This window comes from Pollicipes pollicipes, unplaced genomic scaffold (assembly GCF_011947565.3).
Source record: "Pollicipes pollicipes isolate AB1234 unplaced genomic scaffold, Ppol_2.1 Scaffold_6686;HRSCAF=7923_pilon_pilon_pilon, whole genome shotgun sequence".
Lineage (NCBI taxonomy): Eukaryota > Metazoa > Arthropoda > Thecostraca > Pollicipedomorpha > Pollicipedidae > Pollicipes > Pollicipes pollicipes.
The window spans coordinates 26,538,107-26,564,673 of NW_023596921.1; the positions used below are offsets into that span (position 1 = coordinate 26,538,107).

At 58.6% G+C, this 26,567-nt stretch overlaps 2 protein-coding genes and 1 long non-coding RNA gene across 3 annotated transcripts in view; 2 read left to right on the forward strand and 1 right to left on the reverse strand.

Annotated features, from left to right (window-relative positions):
* On the forward strand, positions 1-23,122 carry LOC119108508 (uncharacterized). The gene is made up of 4 exons (XR_005095304.1): positions 1-178; positions 4,052-4,084; positions 22,578-22,630; positions 23,011-23,122. It is a non-coding gene; the product is annotated as an uncharacterized LOC119108508 (long non-coding RNA).
* The window catches only part of LOC119108506 (ecdysone-induced protein 74EF), an 88,362-nt gene that overhangs the window by 42,695 nt on the left and 19,100 nt on the right, over positions 1-26,567 (reverse strand). The gene's annotated exons all lie outside the window — the stretch shown is intronic.
* LOC119108507 (uncharacterized) lies at positions 23,218-26,530 on the forward strand. Its single transcript, XM_037232080.1, has 5 exons — positions 23,218-23,304; positions 23,885-24,058; positions 24,414-24,539; positions 25,089-25,176; positions 26,080-26,530. Exons 1-5 carry the CDS (start codon positions 23,251-23,253, stop codon positions 26,340-26,342), a joined length of 705 nt encoding a protein of 234 aa, XP_037087975.1. The 5' UTR covers positions 23,218-23,250; the 3' UTR covers positions 26,343-26,530.

Here is a 26,567-nt window from a genome sequence, read left to right on the forward strand (position 1 = left end):
TCGGTCGTGTGACGGTGCCATCCAGCTGGCGAACGCTGGTGTGACTGTGCAGGGAGCACGTTGCCTCTGGTGACGTCCAGCTGGGCGCGAGACCTCGCTGCTGGTAGCGGAGCGACGTCGGGGAGACGCGCTTCGGGAGGCGCGCGGGCGCGGCGCGTGCCCGTTGCATCGGTTGCAAGTAAGTTCGGGATTTGGCTCCGTGTTTTGATGAGGAGCGGTTCGTGGCGATGTGAGGCTTCAGTTGGTTTTTGAGGTCCTCTGTTCGTGGTTTTTGACGCAGGGACAATGAAAAATGCTTCCTCCGTACAGGGACTCGCCTTTGCCGAAAAAAATGAAGCCCTCATTGAACGATAGTGGCATTGAATGGCCCGATTTGCAAGCGGTGATTTGTATCGGCTGTCATTGGTACCGGCGGGCTAGAGCCAATGACGTTGCCAGCATTGAGGTGTTTTTGTGCAAGTTGGCATCGAGAATTGTGTCAAGGTCACCGGCGGCTCCAGAACATGCGGGCGAGCCATCTAAACTGACACTGATTCACGACGTGGCGGTTGATCGCGATAACGAACGATCGCCACCCCGTGGTGTTTGTCGTTGCAAATCGCTGACGTATGTTCATCTCTACGCACTCAAGGAGCGCTAGCTTGATGGTTTCTGCGGGTCTGGTAGTTTAATGGCGAAGGCAGTGCCCGTTAAAAAAATGAGCTGGGTGTAGCTCAGGATGTGTCATGAATAACATCCAGCATACATTAATATCGACGATATTATTTAAGTCAAAATACTCGATAGATCTGACGTTAAAAGCCTCCATGTGTACTACCTGCAAATCACTGAAAGCGGTGAGACAGCGCTGCACGCTTAGACGTGAGGCATAATAATAATAAGAAATACAAAATGCCACAGATTTTAGACATGAGACATGCTGTAATATCGCTTGCAAGTGGGTATTTTCTATTTGTAGACATGTGGTGTTGTTGATGCGCGGGGAGTGGTATCGTGTTCCGCCGGATAGCCGGAGCCCCCTCCCAAGCTGCAGCTCCGCGCTCCCGATAGAACAGAAATGCCATCACATTAGACATCAATCCATGAAAAATCCAAACAGCCGCAGACAGCTCATTTGAGGGTGCATTCAGCTTCCCCGCAGACGATCGGGGTTCGACTCTTCCCTAACGCCATTGGGTTGGCGTGGCCTCTGCAGCAGCGAGGGCTCCATAAAGGGCCGCGCCAAGACGTGCGCCGCTCAACCGTTAAATTCAGCACGAAAGGTAAAAACAATGCAAAGCAATTCTAAGCCACATCTCTTTTACTTCCAATTGCAAGACAACGTGCCATAATCCAAGGGGACAAAAATGGTGGGTCTGCCATGGGCTCATAAAACCTAGCGTAAAGCCTACACAACTGCCGTTTTACCAAACTGCATCTCAGGAATACAGCAGGAATTCATTTCGAGCACGATCATTATTGACAATCGCACAGAAGCAAGCGCTGTGACGTGCTTAAAAATAGCTAACACTATCGCTTGTTTCCGTTTTTACATGGGTGCTGAGAAAGGAAGTTCGGGTGTTCTGATCAGGTCGTCGGCTTACAAAAGCACGCACACAATGGAAAGCTCATCAGGTGCGTATAATGAGTGCATGCGTGATGCCCAATTTTAGCCTCTCGCTTATCGCCACTATTTCGCCGACATAGCGGGGAGAGGCACGCACCGCGTCATGGGAGGGCAGCGCTCAAACAGCTGGCTTATCTCGACCGACGTATCGAGAAGCCAGGCGCGGGCGGCGCCGCGCACGCAATCCAATGCCCAGCCCAGCCGGCGCCGAGCGGCAGCGCCGCGCCGTACCTACCCGTTCCCGCTCTCGCATTGTGGGTCAATCCGACCGGCCAAGGTCCGCCAAGGTCAGCGTCGGCCGGTTACGGCGCGCGGAGGCCGCCGCCGGCGCAGCGCGCTGCCGGGGGCGCGTAGTTCAGCCCGCCGCGCGCCGCCGGACGCCGACCGCCCGGACGCGGCGGCCCTCCACGCTGCCGGACCGAGGCTGTCGGTGGCGATGGGCGCGGAGGCGGCGTGGAGGCCGACCGGGCCCTGCGCTGGCGCTGGTGACGGCCTCGTCGCCGACGCTGGTGGCCGCGAGAGCTGGGCGTCCGCAGAGCCGGTGGACGGCGGCGCGACGGCCGTGGGGCCGCCAGGCGTGATATGGGATTAGGCGGCCCGGTCCTCCTGGACCGGGTTGCATCAGGCATGTCGCCTGCGTCCCGTGTCTGGGTGACGCTCGCTGCAGCACCCTGCAGCGGTGCCAGGGCTCGTCGCCGCTGCAGAGTTTGGAAGGCGATCGGTGCGGGCAGAGGAGCTAGATCTTAACGCCGCGATTTATTGTCCCCGGCGGTGAATCTGGACGCGATCTGATTTTTCCGGTTCCTGCACTCTCAGTCCGCGCTACATGTCGGCTGTTTGGCTGTCACGAGTGCCGTAAACGGTGTCTTTTACCGTTTCTCTGCACCCCATCTGCGGTTGCGACCACTGTCCGGCGCCATATCTAATGCCGCCACCGTAATTCCAATACATGTCACAGCATCTACGCGGCGAAAACGCAGGACGGTTGTGTGCGGCTACTACTCAAGGAGAATAACTTGTCCAGCGTAAATATGCACCATCCAAAATTTGAGGTTGTACTAAGCACTACGGCATAGCCCCCACCCTCAGGCTGGTTACCAGGGGAAAAAACTTTCGTGCGCAAGCCCACAACATCCTAACGACGTTGTGTTGCATACACTTCAACGCTGATAGGATACCTTCGAGCCTGGCGCTGGTGACGCCCACCTGTAGAAGGCAGAGGTGACCAATGCCTATCACAATAGGCTCGTGTTTACTTAAAGCGCATTTTGTCAGTCGCCGAAGCCGGCCACATAGATGGATGACCGGCTTTGAAGGTTTGCTATCCGAGGTTGGGCACGTCGCCTCCTCAGCCGGTGCGGCGACGGAGTGTGACGTCACCCGATAAAGGGCGTGACGCCCCACCTGGCTGGGGGGAGGGTTGTCATGCGCTCTAAGTTCACACCACGCTTAACGTACAAACGGTGGCCCAACGCCTGTACAGGAGGTAAATCCCTCCGCGTGAGCGCGTCTGGCGAATCTTCCCTTCTGCCTTCTTCTGAAGCTTTGTCATTCGCACTCGTGTGCAAAAGCTGCCGCACGCGTCTTACATTCAGTCGCTTTTACCTACGATTCAAAGTACCGCGGGCTTCGCCGCGTTGCCTGCTTGCCCAAGCAATCCAACTCGTCCGCGCGGTAACGCCTGCACACTCGACGCCGCGTTTTCAAGTGGCCCCGGCGGACGCACGAGCACATGGCGGCGTGCTTCTGCGGTACGGCCGGGCGGTCCGTGCGACCCGTCTGCGAGTGCCGGCGTGTTGTGGGCGTCTGCGTGCATGTGGGAAGCCCAAACAATGCGCGAGACTCAGCCGCCGCCGAGAAAGCCCGGCTGAGAGCTGGCCGCCGTCTGGCCGCCCCGTCGACATCGATTCTCCGATCGGTGGCGCTGGAACGACGCCCGGGCAACGGGACGCCGCGCGCACTCTCGGGCACGCTGCGGCCGGCGGAAGCGGCCAGCGCTGTGTTGTTGGCGTCAGCTGCCCAGCGGCCCGAGGCTCTGTGGGACACTTCAGAGCGCTGGTTTTGAATCTGTGCATTAACTCGAATCCGCGTGGGACTGTCCCCGACAGTCGTGGGCGCTCCGGATACAGGCGTGGTGAAGCCGACAACGAAAAACAAAATCGCACGAGACATGACCAACTATATCATGAACTCCTTTTCCTCAGAAATAGGTGTCATCGATTGTTTTTTTTTGGGGGGGGGAAGGGGGAATCTAGGATCTATCTTGGGCGTCGAGTCATACTAGGGGAAGTAAGTCACTTCCAGAGACATAAGGCCCGTCCGTTCCCATGGTCCAGAGTAATTGGCGTCCACACCTTCCACGAGAAGACTGTATCATTATCGCAGCGGCGCCTCTTGTCGTATCACAGGTGAATAACCAGAGCAACAATCTCTCCTCTGTTTCAGGAGATGCGTCCGTCCCGAGCAGCCATCCCTTAGGTAAGTGCGACTGGCGTGCAGCGTGACCCCTGACCTTTCGCGCATTCGAGCCGCTCGTCTGAGCGTGGCCTAAAGGTCACGGTGACCACACGGCCGCCGAGCACGCATACTGCGGCAGTCGAGGCGCGTTTGGGGGCAGGGGAAGTGGTTAATAGGTGTGGTAGGTCCCCGGAGTGGTGTCGAAGGGCTGCGGGGTCACGGTACGCTGGGCTGGGTGCGTGACTTCACGGACGACTGCAGGGCCCCTTCAGGCGCGCACCACGAAGTGTGTTCTTCAGTTCGCCGCGACCCAGTGGAGTCTGTTGCATGCATGTATTGTCTCACTCAATGGCTGGAAACGAGATTCGCGTAAAGGAAGTTTGCATCTTTACCGCCGGCCGGACCTGACCCCACGTATACTTTGCATAGCGGTTCGTGAAGGGTCTCACGACGCTTGATTGACACGGGGTTCGCCGGGCGCGGGGTACGAATATGGACATGGCGGAATAGAGTGCGTCACGCCCTACGTTCCAGCAAATACGAAACAATTTTCTGGATTACAAATAGGTGCTTTCGACTGGTGTGAACACTAGCCCCGTTACCCCCGGATCGTTACGGAGGTCTTGAAGTGGCATTCACTGTGCGTACGTTCTCGCAATCCCTTCGCATTACTGGCAACGCGTAAAATAGTTTTCACTTTCATATGTTTGAAAATCAAAACAAACTAATCTTAGGCGACTTTTTATATTCAAGAAGCATTGGTGCCCCTGTTGAAACGATATACCGCGTTGCAGTAGCGCTCCGTTATGCATATTGAGAACAATCGCGGTCACGTTCTGATATGATTATGCAGATTTAATGCATTCCAAGTCATCACGATGATGTGCATCAATTTAACTTACACCATTATCGTGAAATGCATCAAATTTCCACAGTTTTATGCGACGCTGGCACGCTACGTGTATTGGGCCGGCCGGAATGCTGGCAGTGGACTGGAGTGGCGCGTATGCGCGCCGCGTGAAGCGACATTCGATGCGAAGACTTGACACGCTCTTTCTAAGACCCCAAAGCATAACACATATCAATCAGGGGTCCAAAATCCTTCGTTAGAACTTTTCGTGTACACATCTTTAGCACTGGCAAATGTTGCGTATGTTGTACAGTCATTTGGTTAAAATAACCGGATCATTAAAGTCCAAAAGCGGACTACGAGTTATGAAGCGGATGCTAGGGAAGTGATCACTCTCTGGACTATGACAATGTCCTTGATCTTTGTGTTGTGCGTATTAGGGTCCCGAGTTCCATTATGTGCGCATCATTAAGGCTGTTTACTGCTTGCTACACTGAACTGTTTTGCCACACTGAAACCGCGCACCAAAAACGCTTCGTCATGGCGTATCTTGTAAGCCGTAGTTTTGAGCGTTGTCACTTCGCTCAGTTGATTTTTGAATGAACTCGCCCGGAGGGCGAAGCTTTGTGCAGACATGGTTTGCTCGTGGCGACTAACCGTCAGCGTAATGATTCATCCTGGTCTCTTTTAGATCATGGGACATGCCCGAAAATGTACGCAACAAATGGAATGACGGTTTCAAACTTCCAATATTGTGATATTGTAAACACTTGTTTCATATCCACATATCAGTTTGATCAGAATCCTCGACAATGACCCTGCTGGCCGCAAGCTTGCCAGTCATAATTGCATCATCTGCGCCCGCTAAGCCAAAAAAACAGGCCAGTACCAGGTCGTGCCAAGGGCTAGACTCGGGAAAACCCCTACTTTACCTCACGGCCACCCCAGCGTTCTTAGAGAACAACAGCACCGATCCGGGACCACCCGAACTCAGGGATGGACAGCTCTCGAGACCCGGTTATGGGCGCTGTTCAGTGGCGGGTGCCGCGTTGACTTCACAGGCATTGTCGGCTTTAGGAAGCGTTGCATTTAAAGCGGGTCCGAGGTTAAACAACCGACGGGACCCGGCCTGAACAGGACGCAGGTTAAGGAGCAGAGAGAACACGCGTTCAGGGATAAAAAAAACTCACATTGGTATGCAAGCGAACTAAAATTACGTACCTTTCATTCCGATCGAGATAGTGATCTACGAGACCGGCAGTGCTTAGGGAGACCCGACAACTTCTTAGAGTCTCAGAGAATCAGCTGTCACTTTTCCTTCGTGGCTTCACGGCTGATAAGTGAAACCGACTGGTGGAGACGAGGGCCAGCCATTTTCACCGCTCACACGTCATTTAGGTCAAGTTTTTCCGAGAACATCACGTTTCAAGGTGGAGGAAGGGTAAAAAACAACTATGGGATAAGTAAGGAGGCTTGCAAATGTGCATTACAGGATCGGAGACTACCCATCACACCGCCGTGGTCAGGCGCAGGAGCAGGATTATTCTCCCAGCCTTCAATGATATTCGTAGACTACTGTGAAAAACACGACGTCTGCTTTTCCATGTGATGCCGCCATCGAGCTGACCAGCGACCCGCCTCGCCCCGCCAGTCCGCCAGCGATCCGCCTCGCCTCTCCAGTCCGCAAGCGACCCGCCTCGCCTCTCTAGTCCGCAAGCGCCTCGCCTCGCCTCTTCAGTCCGCTAGGGACTCGCCGTTCTCACCAGCCTCTCGGTATAACAGTATTCCAACCTCTCAGTGTCTCGCCTCGCCCCCCCCCCCCCACCTCCCAACGTCTCGCCTCGTCTCCCTATCTCCAGCGTCTCGCCTCGCCCCCACCCCACCCCAGCGGCGGCGCGCGGCGGCGCGGCGCGGCGCGGTGCTGCGCTGGGCTGGGCCGGGGCTGGGCCGGCTGCACACTTCCGCGTTCAACCCGTCGGGCCCCCGCCGCCCGCAGCCGCGGCCTTCGCCGCCGCAGAGTTCCTCGTGACATTGTAACCATATTTTAGCAGGCCACGCCGGGATGTGGGGCAGGGCCGCCGGGTTACGTGCTCGCGCGCCTAATACGGCTGGGCGCGTCCCGTCACGTGGGGTCCCCCCACTCTGCTCGTCCCCCCAGCTTTCACTCTCGCCCGGATGCGGCCGGGAGCTCGGCGCCAATCATTCAGAGAGAGGGGGGGGGGGGGGATACTCGCCGATGCACTCTTCGTCCAAAAACGAGCTATGCGAGCGGCTAATGCGTAGAACCTGGATGATGGCTGCGTACGGCCGGCGCCGTATCTAACCATCCCATCGGTAAATAATGGCTCATAATTGAAGGATATAGGCGGCGGGTGCCTTGACCCATTCTCGAATCGGCGAATTGGCGACGAGAAGCCACGCCGACCGCCCACTGGGGGCCTTCTGTGACTACGTTGTACGGAGACGGTGCGGCGGGCGGATGACACCGGCGGCGCGCTCTGAGGGCCTCCGGGACGGGCCGGGGCCAGGCGGAGCTGCCCGCCTCGACGCGTCCCTGACTGGTCCACCCGCGGCCGGTGTTCTGCATGATCCATCACGGAACTCCAGTGGCTGACGAGCAGGCTAGTCATGCATTTTCACTGCATCAAGCAGCGCTGCGCTTTGTTCTCGCACAACACGAACCTGCTTGGGTCGTGATCTCAGACTAAGGCGATCAGGCGCTGAGCCGGAGAGCGTGTCTTGACCTCCGCTGAAAGGCCGGTTCAAACCTGTCAGCTATGTTTCCCGTGGAGTCGTGAACTCGGTCAAAAGATCGCGCCCTGACCTCGGGCTCCGAAGGTCAGTCTGGCTTTCGTTCGGTGGGTGACGCCTGGAACGCAGCTCGACGGTCCGGCCGTGACCTCAGAGTCCACGGTACGGCGTGACCGCGAGCTATCTGCAGCCAACGGTCATTCCCGGACCCAATCACACCCTGCACCCAACTCATCTCTCACGCCTCGAACTCGTCCCCCGGACCGTAACAAAACTTGTGGTCGGCGGAGTTTCTACCTAGGGCTTCGCGCTGCCGACCAGCAGAACGGACAGTCGTCCGGCGGTCCTGCTCCACCGCGTTCAAGCGAAAACCGCCTGGCCCGCCGATCAGGCCACGGCGGCGGCTGTCGCCACCCTCGCGATGCGCCCCACCGACGACCAGCGACCCGGCCTGCTGCCGGGCGCGGCAGGAATGCTCGCCCCGGAGCAGCGCAGCGGTGACAGCGACGAGGGGAAAAACGACGCGCTTGCATGGTCATTTTTGCGGACGTTTCGGGTGATTGTGCATTGTGCACGGGGCCAGGTTCAGTGACTGGTTCACGGGCAGAGTAACTTCCTAATTTTATTTCTTCCGACGCGGACTTGAGCGTTGCAGCGCGTTCCTTTGTAGGAAAATTCCTCGGCTCGGGCAGCGGGGCTACGCAGCTCCCCTGGGCGCCAAGCCCCAAAACCGATCCTCGGCCGGTGCAGTTTCGCGGTCTCGCAAGCATCATAAAGATACAGTATGAACCGGCCCTCGACTGGCAATAGTGTCGTCGCATCGCCCCATCCGGGCTATTGCCACACTGTCAAACGCTAGCCTCACGATGGGCGAGCGGCCGGGCCCGGCCGTCACATCTGTCCCCACCTGACAGTCTGTCACAGGCACAACTCGTAACACACCGTCACAACCGCGTCACGAGCCAGGCCGTCACCAACGCATCACGGCCGTCGCGATCGCCCCTCGTGACGGCTGGGCTCGGGTCGCCGCCGCCGCCGCCGCCGCCGCCGCCGCCTGCAGGGCCCCGGCCGGCCGGCTGCAGATACCCAATTCCCCGCACCGCAAAAAGGGCGGCGCGCGCACCCAGCGCCGCGGGGCCGGCCTTTGTTGCTCGCGCCATCGGAGTCTGACGTCACGCCGGCCTTGGTCGTCGCTCATAAATACGCGAACGCGGAGGCTGCTTTTCCGCGGTTTTTCTCCACCTCGCTCTCGGCAACGGTGCTCCGTTGGCGGTGGCGGGACTCGAACCGGCGCCGCTGCGCGCGCCGCCGGGCCGCCGCGGTGGCGCCCGGCCGGCGGCCCCGGCCGACGCTGACATTGGTACCACTTCTAAGTGGGTCACTGCTACGGCTCATGGCCACCGCCATTACCAAATCGGCCTGCGGAGCGAGAGGCGCTGGTTCGGCCGGCCGGCGGCGGCGGCGGCGGGCGGCGGTGGTGGTGGTGGTGGCGGCGGTGGCGGCGGCGGCGGCGGCGGCGGCGGCGGCGGCGGGGGGGGGGGGGGGGGGGGGCTGACTGCCGGCCGGGCACCTGCGCCCCGGACAGGTCGCACGGCACGGACGACGGCAGCTGATCGGTTGAAGCGAGGGGAAGAGCGCTACGGGTTCTGAAGGGGAAAGTTCGGTGTGAAGGTGTCTGAAGAGCGAGAGTGTCTGATCTACTTCTGCAGTTTTGTCCAGCTGAACCCAGCTGTGGTGTCGCATGTTAAGAGACCGATGCGTCAGCGCTCCGCGTGCTCGCAGCCAACATTTATGCGATCGGTCGAGGTAATAACCCAGCACTTCCATCGGAGGCCGCTTGATGCCGCTAACTTTTGTACTGCGTGATGGCAACATAGCAAGCAGACTCGTTCCCGCGTCTGTCACATATATCTTTCTATCCACAATATTAATCGGGGACAGTCATGGCTGTTGCTTGAATATTGTCCCGATGCGTAATGATTATTTGGGCTCTTTCACAACGCGCCGACTGGCTTGGCCATGTGGTGTCCATTGTCCGATGTCCGATGTCATTATCTAGGTCCTATGCATAGCTTCAGGTTGACGTGGCCTGGACGTTACCGAGGCGTCTGCCGCCGACGTGCTGAAAATTCCCCTAATTCGCCGAAGCTGTCACGCGGGCTCCACAGGACCAGCGCCTCCACTCCAAATATGCTGTTAGCAATGCTCGCAGCAAATGTCTCGGTTCACCAACTGCAGCAAATGTCGACTGCGCGGCGGCCTCACTTATTTGACAAGAGCGCACCAACCCGAACTGCTGCGTAGTTAATTGTATTTCACTCCCCAACGGCCGTTCCGAGGGTGCCACGCGCAGCACCAGTCAACCGCAGTGACTCACTGCTGCACAGGGCCGGAAGGAGCCCCGCTGGGCGGACGTCCTTCGGCGCCGCCGCGGGGCCGAGACAACGGTCCTCGAGCGGCGCGGCGCCGCCAGATCCCGCCCCCGTCCGCTGCGCCCCTCGCGCTCGCCGTAACCCGTAACTAACACGATCGGACGGCGACCAGCGCTGCGCCGCGCCGCTATTGCCTCCCCTCGCCGCCACCGGGTCGGCCCGGCACCGGCCGCTGCCAACCCAAACACCCATCAGTCGGCCGAGCGGCGCGCGGCCGGCGGTGCTTACACTCGCGCGGCGGCGACGGCGGCGGCCGGGGCGGGGCGCCGGGTCAGTCGGGCCCGCCACCGCCCGCCACCGCCACCAGCACCACGTTGTCGCCGCGCACGAACAGCTGGTTGACGTGGCGGTGGGCCGTCTCGAAGACGGGCCGGCGGCGACTGCGGCGCGAGTCGGGCGGTCGGAGCAGCGCCAGCTCGGTTGTCAGCCGCTCCACGGCCGTCGGCGGCGGCGCCCGACGCTCCGGTCCCGCCGGCGCCCGGGCTGGAGCGCCGCCGCCCGAGGTGGGCACGTTGGCCAGGCCGCCTGCAACGGGGACGACGGTCAGCGCTGATCGGCGGCGAGCTGCGTTCGGGCGGCGGGAGCGAGGTGACGAGATAACTCTCGGGCGCACTGGACCGCGACCGTGGTGCCAGTCCACGTTTGGGGCCGGGCGTCATTCACGGAGTACTTTGTCACGGTATCGTCTTGCGTACCACAACCCGTCAAAACAAAACACCATGGCCTTAATAAATCAACATGTACAGCTCTGGCGGGGTGTGATGTACTCCACTCGAAAGTCGCTGCGCGGCGCCCGTCGGGACGGTCGTGCCCGCATTCCACGGCCACGGCCGCTGGTGGTGAATCGCAGCGAAGCCGGCCGGTCGCTCCAGCCGGCTCAGCGCATGGGATGCGTGCACCTAAAAGGCGGGTGGTCACCGCCACTGGGAGGAGGTTTCACGCGGCCGACACGCGTGTCGTGCCGAGCCGTCGGCCGGGCGGCGGCCGCAGCTGCGGAGCCGGCCGCGGCGCCGCTCGTCCACCGCCGGAGACAACACCGGATGCGGCACCGCCAGCCGCGGGAGACACCAAATAATATCTGCCACCGAGACGGCTGTCACAACAAAGCTGCGCAAAACGTGCCGGAGAACCTAGTAGCCAGCCCTCAAGCGCGCTCTCTTCCGACCAGGACAGAGCGGGCGTGGTCGAGCTTACAGCTTGTATGGTGGCGATCGACGCAGGTCACGGGAGCGCGAACCCGCCGCCTGGGCGCCGCACATCCCGCGCGGCCCGCGCCGGGCGGCGGCGACCACCGGGCGCGCGCGCCGCCGGCGGCCGGGGCGGGGGCCGGCGCCGTACCATCTGGCGACCGCAGATAAGGCGCGGCGCCGCGCGTCTGCCGGCCACCGGCTCGCACGCACACGCACGGCTGGCCGGCCGACGGGGTCACCGACCGACCGGCCGACCGGCCGCCAGCGGCGCTGCACGGGCCGCGCATAAACACACGGCGCCGCCGCTGCAGCCGGCATGAATAATAGAGCCGGTGCGAGCTGGCCGCGCGCCGAAATAGCCCGCCGGCGGCGCTGCGCCGGGCGCCGCCGCCGCCACCGCCGACGTCCCAGGTTTCGACGCGATGGTCTCGGGCCGGCAGCGCGCGGCCAGCCCTCACCGCCGGCCTAAGGTCCGCCCTGGGGAGGGCGGCGGAGGCGCGCCTCGGTCCCATCGATGGACGGCGACGCCGGAGGCCCTCCCCACCGAGCCCGCGCTCCGCGGCCGCCATCCGTCGGGGCCGCGCGCGCGCGCGCCACGGCCAGGGCGGCAGGAGACCAACCTGCCCGGCCCCTGCCTCTGGCTCAGGGTCCCGCAGTCTACAGTGCCTGCTCTGTGGGCCTGGGCGCGGACCTGCTGCCTCCCGACGTAGCGTCCACACCCTGCGGTCAACGGACGCGAGAGGCGGTACTCGAGAAGTACGCGGGTCGCCTTCCGTAGGTCGGCGAGTCAGCATTGCGACTTAACGCGACGGGCTCAAGCTTCCGCACATGCAGTTTGCATTCAGTTGCTGGGCTATAAGGCCATTTTGTGTGGCCAGCGTTTCTGCCTACAATCAACAACGCTTGAAAAGATTCGACAGACGGCGTGTAAAGCAAGCCTCGGACAATCCCTTGAGCCCACATCCTGTGCATGGTTTGCAGCATGTTCAGTCATGTTCGGGTTGACGCTCTGTGCATTGATGTCTGCCGCTCATGCTTTCAGTTCTCAGCGCCGAGGCGTTGTGTATTGTCGTGTTCGCTGAACTTTCCGTCACGTTTGCTGTTCAGCTCACCGACTCGGCTTGTTATTTTTCGCGGGGTTAGGGGAGTCGGCTCTGGCGGCTGTCTGCACGTGGGCGATGATACGGACTCATTGAGCCACGGCAGCCGAGGGAGGTGGGGGCTCTTGATGTAACCGAATAGGCTTGGAGTTCGCTTCCCGGAAGCATATGAACGAGATATCAGTAAGACATGTGGACTAAATGACCGAATTACCGTCCTCGCCCGGTGTGTTAGTATTATAACACTAATACCGCACGACGGCCGGGCAGTAAACTGGCCGAAACAATGCGTAAATACGAGCGCGCCAGACGGCGGCGATCGCTCGAACAATTACTTAATCCGTGAGGCTTGGCAATGACGACCATCACAGCGTTTGCATTATCGATGCTCAGTATGGCGACGCTTTCGGCACGCTTCGCTATTCTAAATGTCTTATGCCGATGTCACCTATCCAAGACGATGATTTCGGTACGACTGTCGCCCCAAAGTTTGTGTTAGTGCTAGTTTGTTCTGCCTATCTATTTTGCAGTGATGATTGTCAAACCGATTGCTCATAGATCCGGCAATGGTTCAACTAAGTCGGAGAAATTGCCCATCTGTCATACGCACATCAAATGAACTGGATTATGGATGCACGGCGAAGAGAAATGGTCTTAGGCTGCCGCTCCCTTGTCTAAGTGCTTGCCTGCATCCCAGGGATGTTTCACGGACCGTTAGTGATGAGTTACGTTTCATCTGTGAGCAGTAGGTCAACGTCAGTCCTATGAAAAATCGTAGTTCTGTGAATGCTCGCTTTGCCATACAAAGCTACACTTATCGTACTTGAAACGAGGAAGTGACGCAGTGGGCTGCATGCAGCGGCGATGCTTCTTCAGACCTTCTTACTGACAGGCCGGAGCTCGTAAAACGTCTCACGGCTGCAGCTTTACAAAGCGGGGCGGCAACAGATTGCCAGTCGGCGGGCCGGCGCCTGCAGGGGCGCAGGCTTGCGGGCGGCCCACCGCTGCATGCCGCGTGGATTACTTCCACCGGCGTGCGACCGACGAGGGTACGGACCGCTCAGGCCCGTCGCTGTCTGTCAGGACCGCAGGGTCGACGCTGGGACGCGGGGCTGCCCAGACCGCGACGACCGCGAGCATTCCGGCACTCAGCTGGCGGCCGGGGTGCCCGGGTGGGTCCTCCACGCTGACGATCACCGCCCCGAGAACTGGACGCGGCAGTGCTGCGAGAACACGTTTGTTTCCACGGCGGCCACCGCCGATTTTTGGGGCCTGCGCCGGAACGGGCGCCGGCTTCGGCAGCATGTTCGGCTTCGGCAGAGGGCGGCTGGCCGCAGTCTCAAACGGCGGCTGGCCGCGCCAGCGCCCGCCGCGCGCTCCAGCCGCCAGTCGGCCTTAACACTGACCCAAAACCCAGCCTGCAAGTCGGTCAAGGCCGTGGCGTATTTTTACAGCCCGCCCGGCCGCCCGGAGACAGGGTGAAAACGACATTGAGCCGGGCCCCGAGGCTGGACCGGCTGCCGTGGCGCCAACTCCGCGCGCCGCGCGCCCGTGAGGGCCGCCCTCCTCCGGCGCGCTGGCCCGGCCGGCACTGACCTGAGGTCACCTTCGCGGCAAGGTTTGCCGCCGACTGGCGGCGAACTCATGACCTTTCGGCGCGCGGCCGATGCTCCTGGCGCCATGTGACGGTTACGCGGAGGCTCCGTGCGTCAGCACGGGCGCTGTCACGGCGCCCGCGCCGCTGCGGCGCAGTAGCCGCCCGCCGCGGGCCTCCGGCCGGGCCGGGTCTCGCCCGAGCCGACGGCTGTGCGGCCCCGGCGCCCGGCGACAGCCGCCGCAGCCCGGCGCGCGACCCGAGCCGCCGCCGTCGCAGACGCCACCGGGAGTCGGCCAGGCCGTGTGACGTCAGAGCCGGGACGTCACACGGCGGAGGTCAGCGGGGCCGGGCGACCTCCGGCGGCGCGCGCCGGCCGTGGCGTTGAGACCGGCGGGCCGGCCCGGTCCAGGGACGACCCGGCGTCAGCACCGGACTGCGTCCCCCGTCCGCGCCCTCTCCGCTTTGCTGCCCGCGCTGAGAACAGGCTTCAGGCAGCGGCCGGCATGAGAGTCAGCCCTCTGACCAGCTGGCCTGCAGCGGGCGCTAGTGAAGCGGCATTCATGATGATACGAGATGATTTGATGGGCACCGCTAACAAACCCACTGCGATGCGAAAATGCAATCTGCGCCAGCGGCGGGCCGGGTTACCCTCAGTGATGTCAGAGGTGTGACGCAGCTGAAACGAATGCCTTCGCCGACAAGTTGCGTGGTATCGAGCATCGGAGCCCAGGACAGCGCCCGCCCGCCGCTGTTAGCCCGATGACAGGGGGGGGACATCCGACCTTTGGCGGTGTCAGCGGCCCAAACATGCGTAATGCCACTGCAGCGACACGGGCCAGTGCCACCGGCGCCTCCACGTACCGAGGAAGGCGCTTTTCCGTCGGATTTTCTTCTGGTACGTCTCGTCGACGTCTTCCAAGCATAGGTTCCAGTGCTTGTCGAACGCCACGATGTAGCCGGAGCAGACGCCCCGCACGCGGCCGAAATTTCGGATGTACACCTGCGAGGGGCACGCGAGGGTCAGGGCGCTGGGTGAGGGCCGCCACGGGTCCGCAGGTCCGTGCAACAACAGCGGCGCCGGCCACGCTCCCAGCCGCGGCCTTGCACGGCAACGTCGCCACGTTCAGACGTCGATTTTTCACGCAGCTCCGAAAACAATGGCGCCGCGTTTTCCTGACTGCTTTGGTGTTTTACTGTGATGGAATAACTACGTCAACATTCCTTGCCCGGCAGCGTACTCAGGAGTGCATACACACATTAAAAGCTACTGGGAGCGCGTCCGCTGTGATGCTGCTTTATAAGGACAGGCCACATAAACAGGCAAGTGTGACCAAAAGGTACCGGGCCCGGACTCCGCCGACCCCAATGGAGGCTAAGCCGACCAGAGCCTGCCCATAAATTACTGGGGTCCGAACCCTACCGCCCCGACGGCAGTTACCTCCATAAGTAAGCATCTTCGCAACCTGCTGTGCGCACCACGACCATACTTGGCATTTCCGTGGCAGCCGGTGCTGCAGCCGTGCCACCTCGGGCGACGCGCTCCCCTAATACAGTCCCGCCCCAGCCAGCCCGCTGCCCACCCATCGGTGACCCCGCTGTGCCGCCGGCCCGGCCGCGCCAATGTCGCCGCGGTGCCGGGCCGGGCTCGGTCGCCGCCGCCGGTGTCTCCCCTGCCGCAGGCGCGTCGCGCGCCATGCGGGCAATCAATGTCGGCAGGGTCGCCGCGGCGCCGGCGGCGCGAGCGAGGTCAACCCCCGACCGGGCCGCCCGGGGGCGACGATCTGGGTCAGCGACGGCCGCCGACGTCGCGTCGGGGTGAACGCTCGCCGCGTGCACCTGTTGCGCGTTTGTTGTGGTGCGCGCGCGCCATCTGTGGAGCGGCCGGCAAACTAGCGCCCGGCGGCGCTCGACTCGGCGGTCGATGCCGAGAGGCCATCCCAGCACGCGCTGCCGCCCGGCAACTGGCGCCGGCCGTGCGCCAGTCTAATGGCTCGCCCGAGGCGCAGGCGGCGGTGCCGAGGCGTACCGACGCCGGCGCTCGAGAGCGCTGAGATGGCGGCTGCGTTGGCGGTGGCACGCAGCCGACCGTGCGGCAGTGCACTGCCGGGGGGATGTGATGGGGCTTCTGGGGAGGGGGGGGGGGGGAGGGGGGCGTCGCCTGTGATTGGAGGCATCGGCGGACTCGTGAGTGCAGTCATGTTCCGGAGAACGGGGAGGTAATCCAGGTTTTCAAGGGACAAGCGATATTGGGTTGCTTACCTGGTGGGATGCGAAAACCATTAATGTAAAGACTAGAGTTCACAAAAGGCATGTTTTGGCAAAATTGGAAGCCCGATGTAATTAAGAGGTCTTACGATAGGGGTCCTCCGGCGTTCGCAATACTAAAGATGACAACATGGTTGCGCAACGGCTACGACCGACCTTTATCGTGACAAGTTCCTACGGAGATCCAACGCCATCAACAGCTCACCGAAAACGCCCAATTTGGGGGGGGGGGGGGGCGTGACACTTCCCCGGTCTCTGACTTAACATCCAGTACAGCAGCCTATGGATCCATGGATGACAGGACCTGGTGTACCTGCGGTCCTCAGTGACAGATCAGGAGCGTCGACGGCCCCTGATGACGGGACCTGGAGCACCCGCTGCCCTCAGTGACTGATCAGGAGCGTCGACGGCCCCTGATGACAGGACCTGGAGCACCCGCGGCTCTCATCAGGAGCATCGATGGCCCCAGACGACAGGGCCTGGTGCACTCGCGGCTCTCAATGACTGATCAGTAGCATCGATGGCCCCTGTCCGATGCACCGGAGCGAGCCGCCGTTGCCACCGTCGCCCATGCGTCTGCCGAGTCGGCGGTGTCAGACGCTCCGCCGTCGTCCACGCGTCTGCCGAGTCGGCGGTGTCGGACGCTCCGCACGTCACCCGGTCAGACGGGTCATCACAGCGTTCTTTTCACGACGCATCGCCAGAGCGGAACGCTGAGGCCGCTCGTTCTGCACTGCGCCACTTGACACGTTCAAACGTCCACGAGCTCCTGCCGCTGGTGCCGCCCCTCTCAACCGGCGCGCGCCACCTCCCAATCGGGCCACCGGAGGAGCGGCGGCAGGGTTGGCGGCGGCGCGGACGGGTGTGGCGTCTGGCCGGCGGCGCCTCCTCACCTTGACCTTGGCCCGCCGCTCCATACACCACTTGAGGCGGCTACATGGACCGGCCGTGGTCGCCGCCATCCGCGTCAGCACTGAGCGCTGCTGCTTCCTCTTGACGGTCACCGGCGCTGCGGGCGGGCCGACGCGGGTGAGCCGTCCGCCGTCAGGCCGGGTCACGTCAACGGCTCAACCGGGCAGGTTATCTCCGAAACTCAAAGAAGAGTAAGCAGAGGCGCAAAAATTGCACATAAAACTTTTCAAGTTCAAACATCAACATACTATCGCGTGGAAATTCGCGCGCTTATAACACACTTCATCCCACGCGCGGAAATAAACCGACCATAGGCACGCTAACCACACCAGAGACCACGCCATGCGTAAACCGTAGCCAAAAAAACTTCCTGATAGGCCTTGACCCTTGGCCACCTACCTTGGCTTTCTGTGAAGCGACGGCCGGGAATGATGAACCGCTCGACGCCACCCTGGCTGGCCGCGGCGGGCGCCGACGAACCCGAGTCGCCCTGGCTGGCCGCGGCGGGCGCCGACGAACCCGAGTCGCCCTGGCCGGCCGCGGCGGGGGTCGACGTGCCCGGAACGCCCCCGGCGCCGCCGACCGGCGGGGCCGTCATCTCTGGTGCCACCTCCTTGGCAGAGGTGGCCCGGCCCCGGCCACGGCCACGGCCGCGACCGCGCTCGGCCGCCTGCGGGGCGCACGCAGACGGGTCACAAGGGTGGCGGGGTGGGGCCGGCGCCGGCACCGGCTGGACGGCACGGTACGCGAGAGCAGAAACTTTGAAATTGTCTGGTAGATTGCACTCGATCAGTCTTGTTTCCGAGCAATCTCTTAACTGTGGCGGCATGGTTGCCGTCTCTGCACGCGCTTGGTAAAACAGCTGTAAGAGGTTCGACTGCATCCATAAAAACTGCGTAACAAACGCCAGCGGGACACGTACCGCACCCGCCGCCAATATCAGTCAGCGATACTTAACAGGCATTTATATTGTTTGGTACCTTGCTGAGGTCAACGCCTCGAAGCATGACGGGCAGCGCATCTGACAAGATGCTTATTTCCCCGCACTTACTTAAGGCCTTCCATGTTTCAATGCTACTGTTTCAAAAACAACTTTTGGTGGTGTATTTGCTTAGATAAATGAGTCCGAACAATGAGCATGGACACTGGCCCTGATAACGGCTGCTATCTATTTTGGTCGTGCAATGGTAGACAACTACGTTTCTGATAACGCAGCATCAGTATAATGAAGCCATTAAATTATTCAATACTTTCCTGTGGTAAACAGAAAACCCCAAAACTATAGCTAGGTCAGATTCTAATGCCTATTAGTAGTCTACTGTAGTTTTTTATTTCAGTTCTAGCCCGTCGGGTAACGTGCGTTGTACGGATCACAAGCGCATTCCGACCTAGAGTATCGGACACAATGTCATAATTAACCTCAATCTTCGGCGCTCACAAACAATAACGGGTTTTCCAAATATTACGAGTTCACTAACCCAGTGTGGGAAAGCAACAAAAGCATCTCAAACATGCTTGAACACACACATCTCACAAATACAATAGTTCTCTCCACTGAAAATCTCAAAGTAGGTCCCACCATGAGAAGCGTAAAGTCTTTCGACTGAGGACGGGCCATTTTTCTGGATGGAGAAAATCAAGATGAGAGCCCTTTTTAACCGTCAGATGCACCCCGGCCGGCGTGACGTGATTCCCCTTTATATGTCCCCCGGACGAGAGTAGCACCATTTAGGGACTAAGTACGACGAGACAAACACTTCTGACGAGTCTGCACTTGCTGCGGTTAGTTACTGTAGATTCCATCTGACTGTGATGCAATGTACAACAGGACTTCCTGATAAGGCAACCTCGGCACCGGAATCGCGAGGCTGAGCATGCTCCTGAGCACCATGCTTGGGGGCCATTCCCACAGTTCTGGACCAATCTAAGCCAGTGTTTCATCATGGTGTAGCACACTGGACATAGCCTTGAAATTTTCCCACCTGCACATATAATAATACCAGGAAACCACCAGCACCTAGTGTCCTGAGGTCTGGTCAGTACTGCAATGTTGTGCTACTAAAATGGACATGAGTAGAAGCTTGCTAGAAGTTTCTGTTGAAGATGTTTGACAGTGCCCATGCTTTATCAACCTGAACATGAGTGTCAGTACCCGAAAGCAATGCCTATGGTGAAATATTCACCAGCATCCCTATGATTCATTGTCTGATATTTGCATGCAGGATAATATTGAGGGAATGGTTGCATTTGTCAAGGGCATCTGCCATGAAAGAACATGATGCCTGGCATAGAACAATAAATCAACCAGTAAATGATCAATTGTGAGCAAATAATACAATCAAATAATATTGGTGCTGTGTCACATCAACAGGGAGTAAATAATCAATGCAGCACATACTTAACACATGTAATCCACAGGTAGATGCACTGCTGCCCTCTTGGCACTTCAAGCAGCCTGCCTCAGACCTTATCAGGCATCACAAAATCAGGACAGCCCACCTAATCATGAACCTAGCCTGAAATTGGTGTCATAGCAGCAACAGCTTAGTTGTTTACACAAAGCCAACAGCTGGCCATCACAATGAAGCAGCATTCTATAGGTGGCACTTGGGTAGAACCTACATTTGGGGAGTGTATGCAACATGTATGACAAATGCTGCACATATTGATGAACCAGTGGCCAACTTCGCAATGAAAACAACAAGTCTGTCCTCTTAATTATTTACATGGGGTCAACATATAGGCCACCAACATGCCATGACCATGAACAGTGCCTTTGTGTCAATGACTTAAGCACAAACATGTCAAGTACAACTGACAGGCTGTCGGTTCCTATGTTTTTGCTTTGTCTGCCATCTGCCATCTGAAGGAAGTAAGCTGCAAGCAGCAATGCTGGAAAAATAAGTTATTGAAACAATTTGCTTTATTCTTTTCAGCTGTATTTGATATTCTCTGTCCCAAGAATGCCTTGGGGTTGAATGAGAGATCATAAAGCATAAAACTTTGACACAAAAACATGCCCATTCTTGCCATTCAGCAACCATAAAAGATGGGTATGACTCCCATGTAAGTGTTTCACACAACAACCACACACTGCCTATAGCAAACAGCCATAAGCATGTGCTTACATTGTGCTGCATTTAAATGACTGGTTAATCTAGTGGTGAGTAACCAAGGATGAAAAATGCACTAGTGTTGAACCAGTTTTCTCTGCAGATACTTAATGCCAGAGTGAAGCACAGTTGTTGTTTTGTCTTTCAGAAAAGCAGAAAATACAGTTATCTGTCTTCTTTATAAGGAGGCTTGTCACATATGACTTGATTCCTGAGGATGGCAGCAAAATAAAATTTGTCTGGTGGTTATGTTTTTAGACACCTACCTCATGCCTCTCAGTAAGAAATACTCTGCTTGAAATGAGTTCTGCATAATTGTTTCCTCACACTTAAAATAATATTATCCATTCACAAGACCAGTGTTTTTTTATCACTAAGCATTAAAGGTGGTAGCATGCTCAGAGCAAAGCTCATTCCAAGTTAGACCCATTTGGTGACAGCTGTTTTCTAAGCCGACTAAATGAGGATGAGCAGGTCAGGTTATGACCACACTGCACAAAGTGTGTGTTTTGAGAGCTGGTTTCCCAGGATTATAACATTGCAAGGGTAATTCAAAACAAAATAACCCCAGTGCATGCTTACCAAGGAATTTAATTTCAAAATTAAGTGCTACTTGGTCCAACCTAAGGTGAGCACATCTGAGCCAGGTTCAACATACAAACATGACCTAGACACTGGGTGCAGTGGATGATGTTTTTGGGGACTGGGGAGAGATTGGGAGATGCATTATCTCTTTATACAGACCATGCTGCCCACTTCCACAAATAAGGTGCACCTCTGTGTGTCAAAATTTCATCCACTCCATGCTTCCCCTTGTTCAATAATAGGCTCCACATAAAATTTAGCTCATACTTAACTATCATATCACTGAGAACAATTCAGATTGGCAAATTTTGTGCCACACCTGCATCACCAACACATGTAAGACATCTTGAGATTCCAAAGAATCCTAAGAGTTCCAAAAACATCAAATAATTCAAACATCTTAGGCCTGTCCGTGTGACACTGCAAGCTCTGGTGGGTACAAAGAATGGTCCGTGCTCTTGAACACATACTTTTTGAATTCTTTCGCGCAGGGTACCCTCCTTGGCCGCCTTGATGTAGCTTTCATACTGCTGAACATTGTCGTACACTTTAACATTGCCGCACGGTGGTGTGCTTTCATCGGAATAAAGAGCCTGCAATGGATCAAAACACTCTGACTCCGGGTCCAACTCGTCGCTGCTCCCACTGCTTCCATAGAGCGCTGCCATGTTTGTTGACATAAATGTCGCCTAACGCGAGCAAAAAGCAAGTTTCCTGACTAGATCCGGGATGACGTAATATTGCTAGAAGTACAGTTTTACGTCCATTGATAGGCAAATGATATATATTGCAGCCGTTTTATACTCAATAATAAAATACTAAAATGTTTTTATCCATTTTGCGTCAAAAATTAATAAAATTTACGTCGAAACGTTGACTACGTAACGAAATATTTTAGCCACCATTTTGGTTAACCTTCCCGTCGGTCGTTAGTACTCGCGAACTCCAGGGGGCAGTTTGAAAGCTTAAGTAAGCTCAGCGTACGCTAGATGGCGGAGCACGCGCAGGTGTTAGGCTGGAAGTGGTGCATTTGGCTCGGTTGAATTGGAGGACCGCATCGGACATGAATGCAGCGGATGCACGTTGCGGACGCGGGGGAGCGCGCGGCAGCCCAATCGGCATAGCAGCAGTAACTCCATGCTGCTGTGTGGAAAGCAACAGTGAGAAATCGCCTTTGCTGCCCCTCCCCGCCGAATGTTCTCAGACGACCTGCCGTCGCTGTCCCTGACTTTACGGGCTGGCCTCATTTGTGTTCGCCCTGCTCTATGCGGAAGGCACAGTGTAAATGGATAAACTCCTTGGTGAATATTGATGTGTGCTCATCTCTGCAACCTCTCGTGAACCTGATTGTCAAATTCTCGAGCAAACGATTAGTCAGTATGGTAAAAATTTAAAAATAACTTTCCTAAACGCACTTTCTTTTGCCCCACAGCGTGGCTTTACCGTTCAACGGTAGCTGAGCTCTGAGCCAACTGGTGGGACCCGAAGGCGTATTTGTCTCCCTCGATAGCAAACATTGACAAACAAATACAAAAAATTGTCCGCTGTTATGCCATGAGCTTCGCCACTCGCTCCAATGAGCGAGTAAGTAGCGTTCCAGCATGTCCCGACGCACCGTCAATTTCTTCGTCACGAGTTTTACCATGCGGTCTATTTTTGCGCTGCTAGTCATGGCCTATGTTCCACCGATTTAACTGATAAACCTGTTTTCCTTTTCAGATCGGTGCGAGGATGATATGCGTTATTAGCTGATATAAGCGATATTTACGAAGGTAAGTTGCAAATATGCCATGTTGCGCCGCGTGGTATCAGGATCGCGGCTTTGTTTTGGTTTCGGCGATAAATTCACTCCGGTAAATATAGGTAGTTGTTTTTCTTGTGTGCACAGACCATCAGATACGCCGTGTGTTCTACTGGATCGATTAGCTTGCATCCCGTAGCATGTCATAAACCCAGACTTTAGTCAGACCAAGAAAGCTGAGGAGATCACCGATAACGGGGCTTGCAGTCAGCGTGTTGCAAACGCTCCAGGAGCTTTGATATTCAGTAATTCGAAAGCATGCCGCTATGCATGCGGCGTATTGGCCAAGCATTCTTATAATGGCGTCCCGCGCTCCGGTCTAATGGCGTCCCGTGCTCGCTGCGATTACAGTTCGTCGTGCCGTATCCAGTATGATGCCCACGCACTCGGACGACGATCTCATGTGCTGGCTGACCAACCAGCTGGTGTGCCAAGTGGACGCCAAGCAGCAGCCGCCGCCGCCGCCGCCGCCGCCGCCGCCGCCTCCGCAGCCGCCACCTCCTCCCCGTGGCCTTCCCGTGCGGACGGCCGGGCGGCGGCGGCGGAGGCGGCGGCGGCGGCGGTCGTCCTGGCGGCGGCGGGGGTGGTCAGATGGCGAAGACGGGCCCCGGCTCGGACCCCAACATGGCCGCCGAAGAACAGGTGGTGAGTGAACCGTGGGCCGGCGATCAGCGGAGCGAGCGGTGGTCGGCGATTGCTGGATTGTTCTGTTTGTCGCCACGGAATCTGTTAGCGCCACGAGAGACATGATCGTGCTGCGTGCTGTTCTTTGTGATGCGTAAGATGGGGGCTTGATTCCCACGACGTTTGCGCTTCCCTCAGAGTGAAAGGCAGGCGATGCAAATGACCTCAGCGATGCAGTGCATTCTAAAGCCTCAATGATGATGACCAATTTTGGATGCTGACGAGCTTTTCCTGCTCGTTTTTGTGTCTCTCTTGGTTCTCATGTCCTGGGCTAGACTGCATGCATTCACCTGCAGTCGTTAGAGGAAGCGGAAGGGGGGGGGGAGACATGCCCCGCGTATCGCGTGCGTCACATAAATCATTTGTTGTTGCTGGGAAAGAATGTACTTACCAATGAAGTCTGGCTCCCTTGCTCTGTACGTTTCCACGTCCCTGCAGTCAGCCGAGCCGTGCTTTAGGCCGACGCGCTGCCCACTGCAGCCGCCTGGCCCTGCCCGGCTCCCGTGCCCCGACGACCGTGACCGGCGACGTTGCCCCGCAGCGCGCCATCCTGGAGGAGCCCATGTCGGACGTGAGCTTCACGGCACTGCCCGACCCCGCCCCCAACGACCTGGGCGCCATCGAGGAAGCCTTCAACTCGGAGGCGGCACGCCAGCTCTTCACCTCCAGTGTCAGCCTCGACTTTGACCTTGGCAACCTGCTGTCCGAGTATAAGGTGGGGCGCCGGCGCGCGCTGACCCACTGACCTATTTGAGCCGGGAAGCCCGCGCGCTGGCCGTTCGGCGACGGGGGCGAGCGGGGCGAGTTCCGCGTGCTCGGGCGCTTCGTTGGCCGGAAAACTGTGTTGATCCCGCCGGTTTTTGTAGACGAGAGCGGACGGTGGGGCGCCCGGCGCGGTGAGCGGGGTGTACACAGACGGGTGGGTGGCCGTGACCGAGATTGGTGACACCATTATCGGGGTTTGGTGATGCGGCGCCGGCCGCTCCGCGGCTGGTCACGCGGCGTCACGGCCACCAGCTGGGACGGAGATGTGCTGACGCCGCTGGCGCCGGTGGCGCCGCCGCCGGCAGGTGGAGGAACTGCTAGCTGACGGCGGGCGCACGGCACTGAATGAGCGGCGAATGCGCATGCGCAGACAGCTGTCTGCTTCCGGCGAGTTGACGCCCCAGCTGCAACAACTGAACCTGAGGGTCAAGGTGAGGGGGTAAACTTTTTGGTCACCTGCTTGCCCCCTCTTCAGATAGTCGAGAATCCAGATGCGTAGCAGTAAATGTGTTGTCTGGCTGGGTCTGGTTCTGCCAGGTTATCAGGAGGCCATGCATTTAGTAGAACGTTTTAAACCGCCATGCGTTAAGCATTAGTTAATTATTTGTTACTTGTGCCCGTCTTTAAGTGTTATTGTCTTGCACTCAGTGTTAACTCTGTACTTATTTTGTGACCAGGGACGTGGCAGTTCATCACTAGTCATTGCATCGAAACTGGAAATGGAATACAACGCATGCTTGCTCAACTGAAGCAATCTGCCATTAACCTGAGTTAAGGCTATATCTGATGTCATGACTGAAGTCTCCCCAGAGATACCGAGATATCCTTTCCAAGCACTTACTGTGTTCCTTTTGATGCGGATAATGCTATTGGTCATCAAGTGACACGTGTTCCTGAGATCCACCCTTGTGTGAATAACCGAGACGCGATGATGACTGACCCGGTGGTGGTGTGTGACTTCACGCGCCTGATGCCCGCAGGACGAGCCAGACAGGACCCAGTGTCCGGCGGAGAGGGGTCCGGGCCCTCCGGCCCGCTCCATCGCCGTCAATAACCCGCTGCTAGCTAGTGAGTCGCCGTCCGGTCAGGTCCGGATCCGTGGTGAGGCTCCGGTCAGGTCCGGATCCGCGGTGGGGCTCCGGTCAGGTCTGGACCCGTGGTGAGGCTCTGGTCAGGTCCGGACCCGCGACGAAGCTCCGGTCAGATCCGGACCCGCGGCGGGGTTCTGGTCAGGTCCAGACCCGCGACGGGGCCCCGGTCAGGTCCAGACCCGCGACGGGACCCCGGTCAGGTCCAGACCCGCGTCGGGGCTCCGGCCAGGTCCAGAACCGCGACGGGGCTCTGGTCAGGTCCAGACCCGCGACGGGGCTCCGGCCAGGTCCAGACCCGCGACGGGGCTCCGGTCAGGTCGGGCCCGCGTTGGGGCTCTGGTCAGGTCTGGACCCGCGGCGGGGCCCGATCAGGTCCTGACCGTTGGCGGGGCTTCGGCCCTGCCTATTTGCGGGCCGTCTCGTCGTCACGTGCGGGCTGTTGGGTGCAGGGACCACCGGTGGTGCTGAGCTGCAGCATTGGGGAGTCCGGTTGACGTATGGCTTTAGCACGCCTGCCGATCACGCTGGTGCGGGTGAAGCACGCCTGCCGATCACGCTGGTGCGGGTGAAGCCGATTGTTTTTTTTTTCAAATTTGAGGTAGGACAGGCGAAAGTATGAAGACACTGTGGTTATGGGTGAATAAGTTATTGGAAGGCGAGGCCGCTCGATGTTTTCAGGTATGCAAACCACTTTATTTTCAAACTAGTGTACAAATTCCGTTCAAAACGTTTACTCATCGACTATCCATTCTGGCACGTCTGCTATGGTGCCGGCCGGGCTCGTCACATACCTTTCAGCTTCGCGACCATTTGCTAGTGCACGGTGCGCCTCGCTCGGTGTATCTGCATCGCCGGTGATCGCGGCGCTCGCGTGCGGCAGGTCTGCTGGAGTCGTCCGGCGCCAAGGGTGCGGCCCCGCAGTGCGCGCCCAGTTCAGTACCGTCTCCGTCCTACGTGTCCGAGCCGTCGTTCGCCGGGCCGGGTCGCGCCGATGGCGCCCCCTGCCACATCAAGCGCGAGAAGCCTGACCCCTCTGACGGGCTCGGCGACGGTGAGTACTCGCTGCCGGTCGGCGGGCGTCCGCTGGCGCCTGTGGCGCCTGTCGTGCCTGTCGTGACGGTGGAGGGCAGTGGTGCGCGGTGACCGCCGACGTAGCAGAGCCGCTTCGAGTTGGGGGTGTCTAGTCAGCGTGCGCCTCTTCGTCCATCTATTCGGCTGGGGAACAGACGTGGTGTAGTGTCAGATATGCGTTACAGTTCTGGTAACCAGATGGCCTTTTAGTAATACGGATGGCAGTTCGGGTAGCTGCAGCCACCTGTCGGGGGCGTCGCGAAAACCACGAGAGGCGGATCGCCAGCGACCTCTATC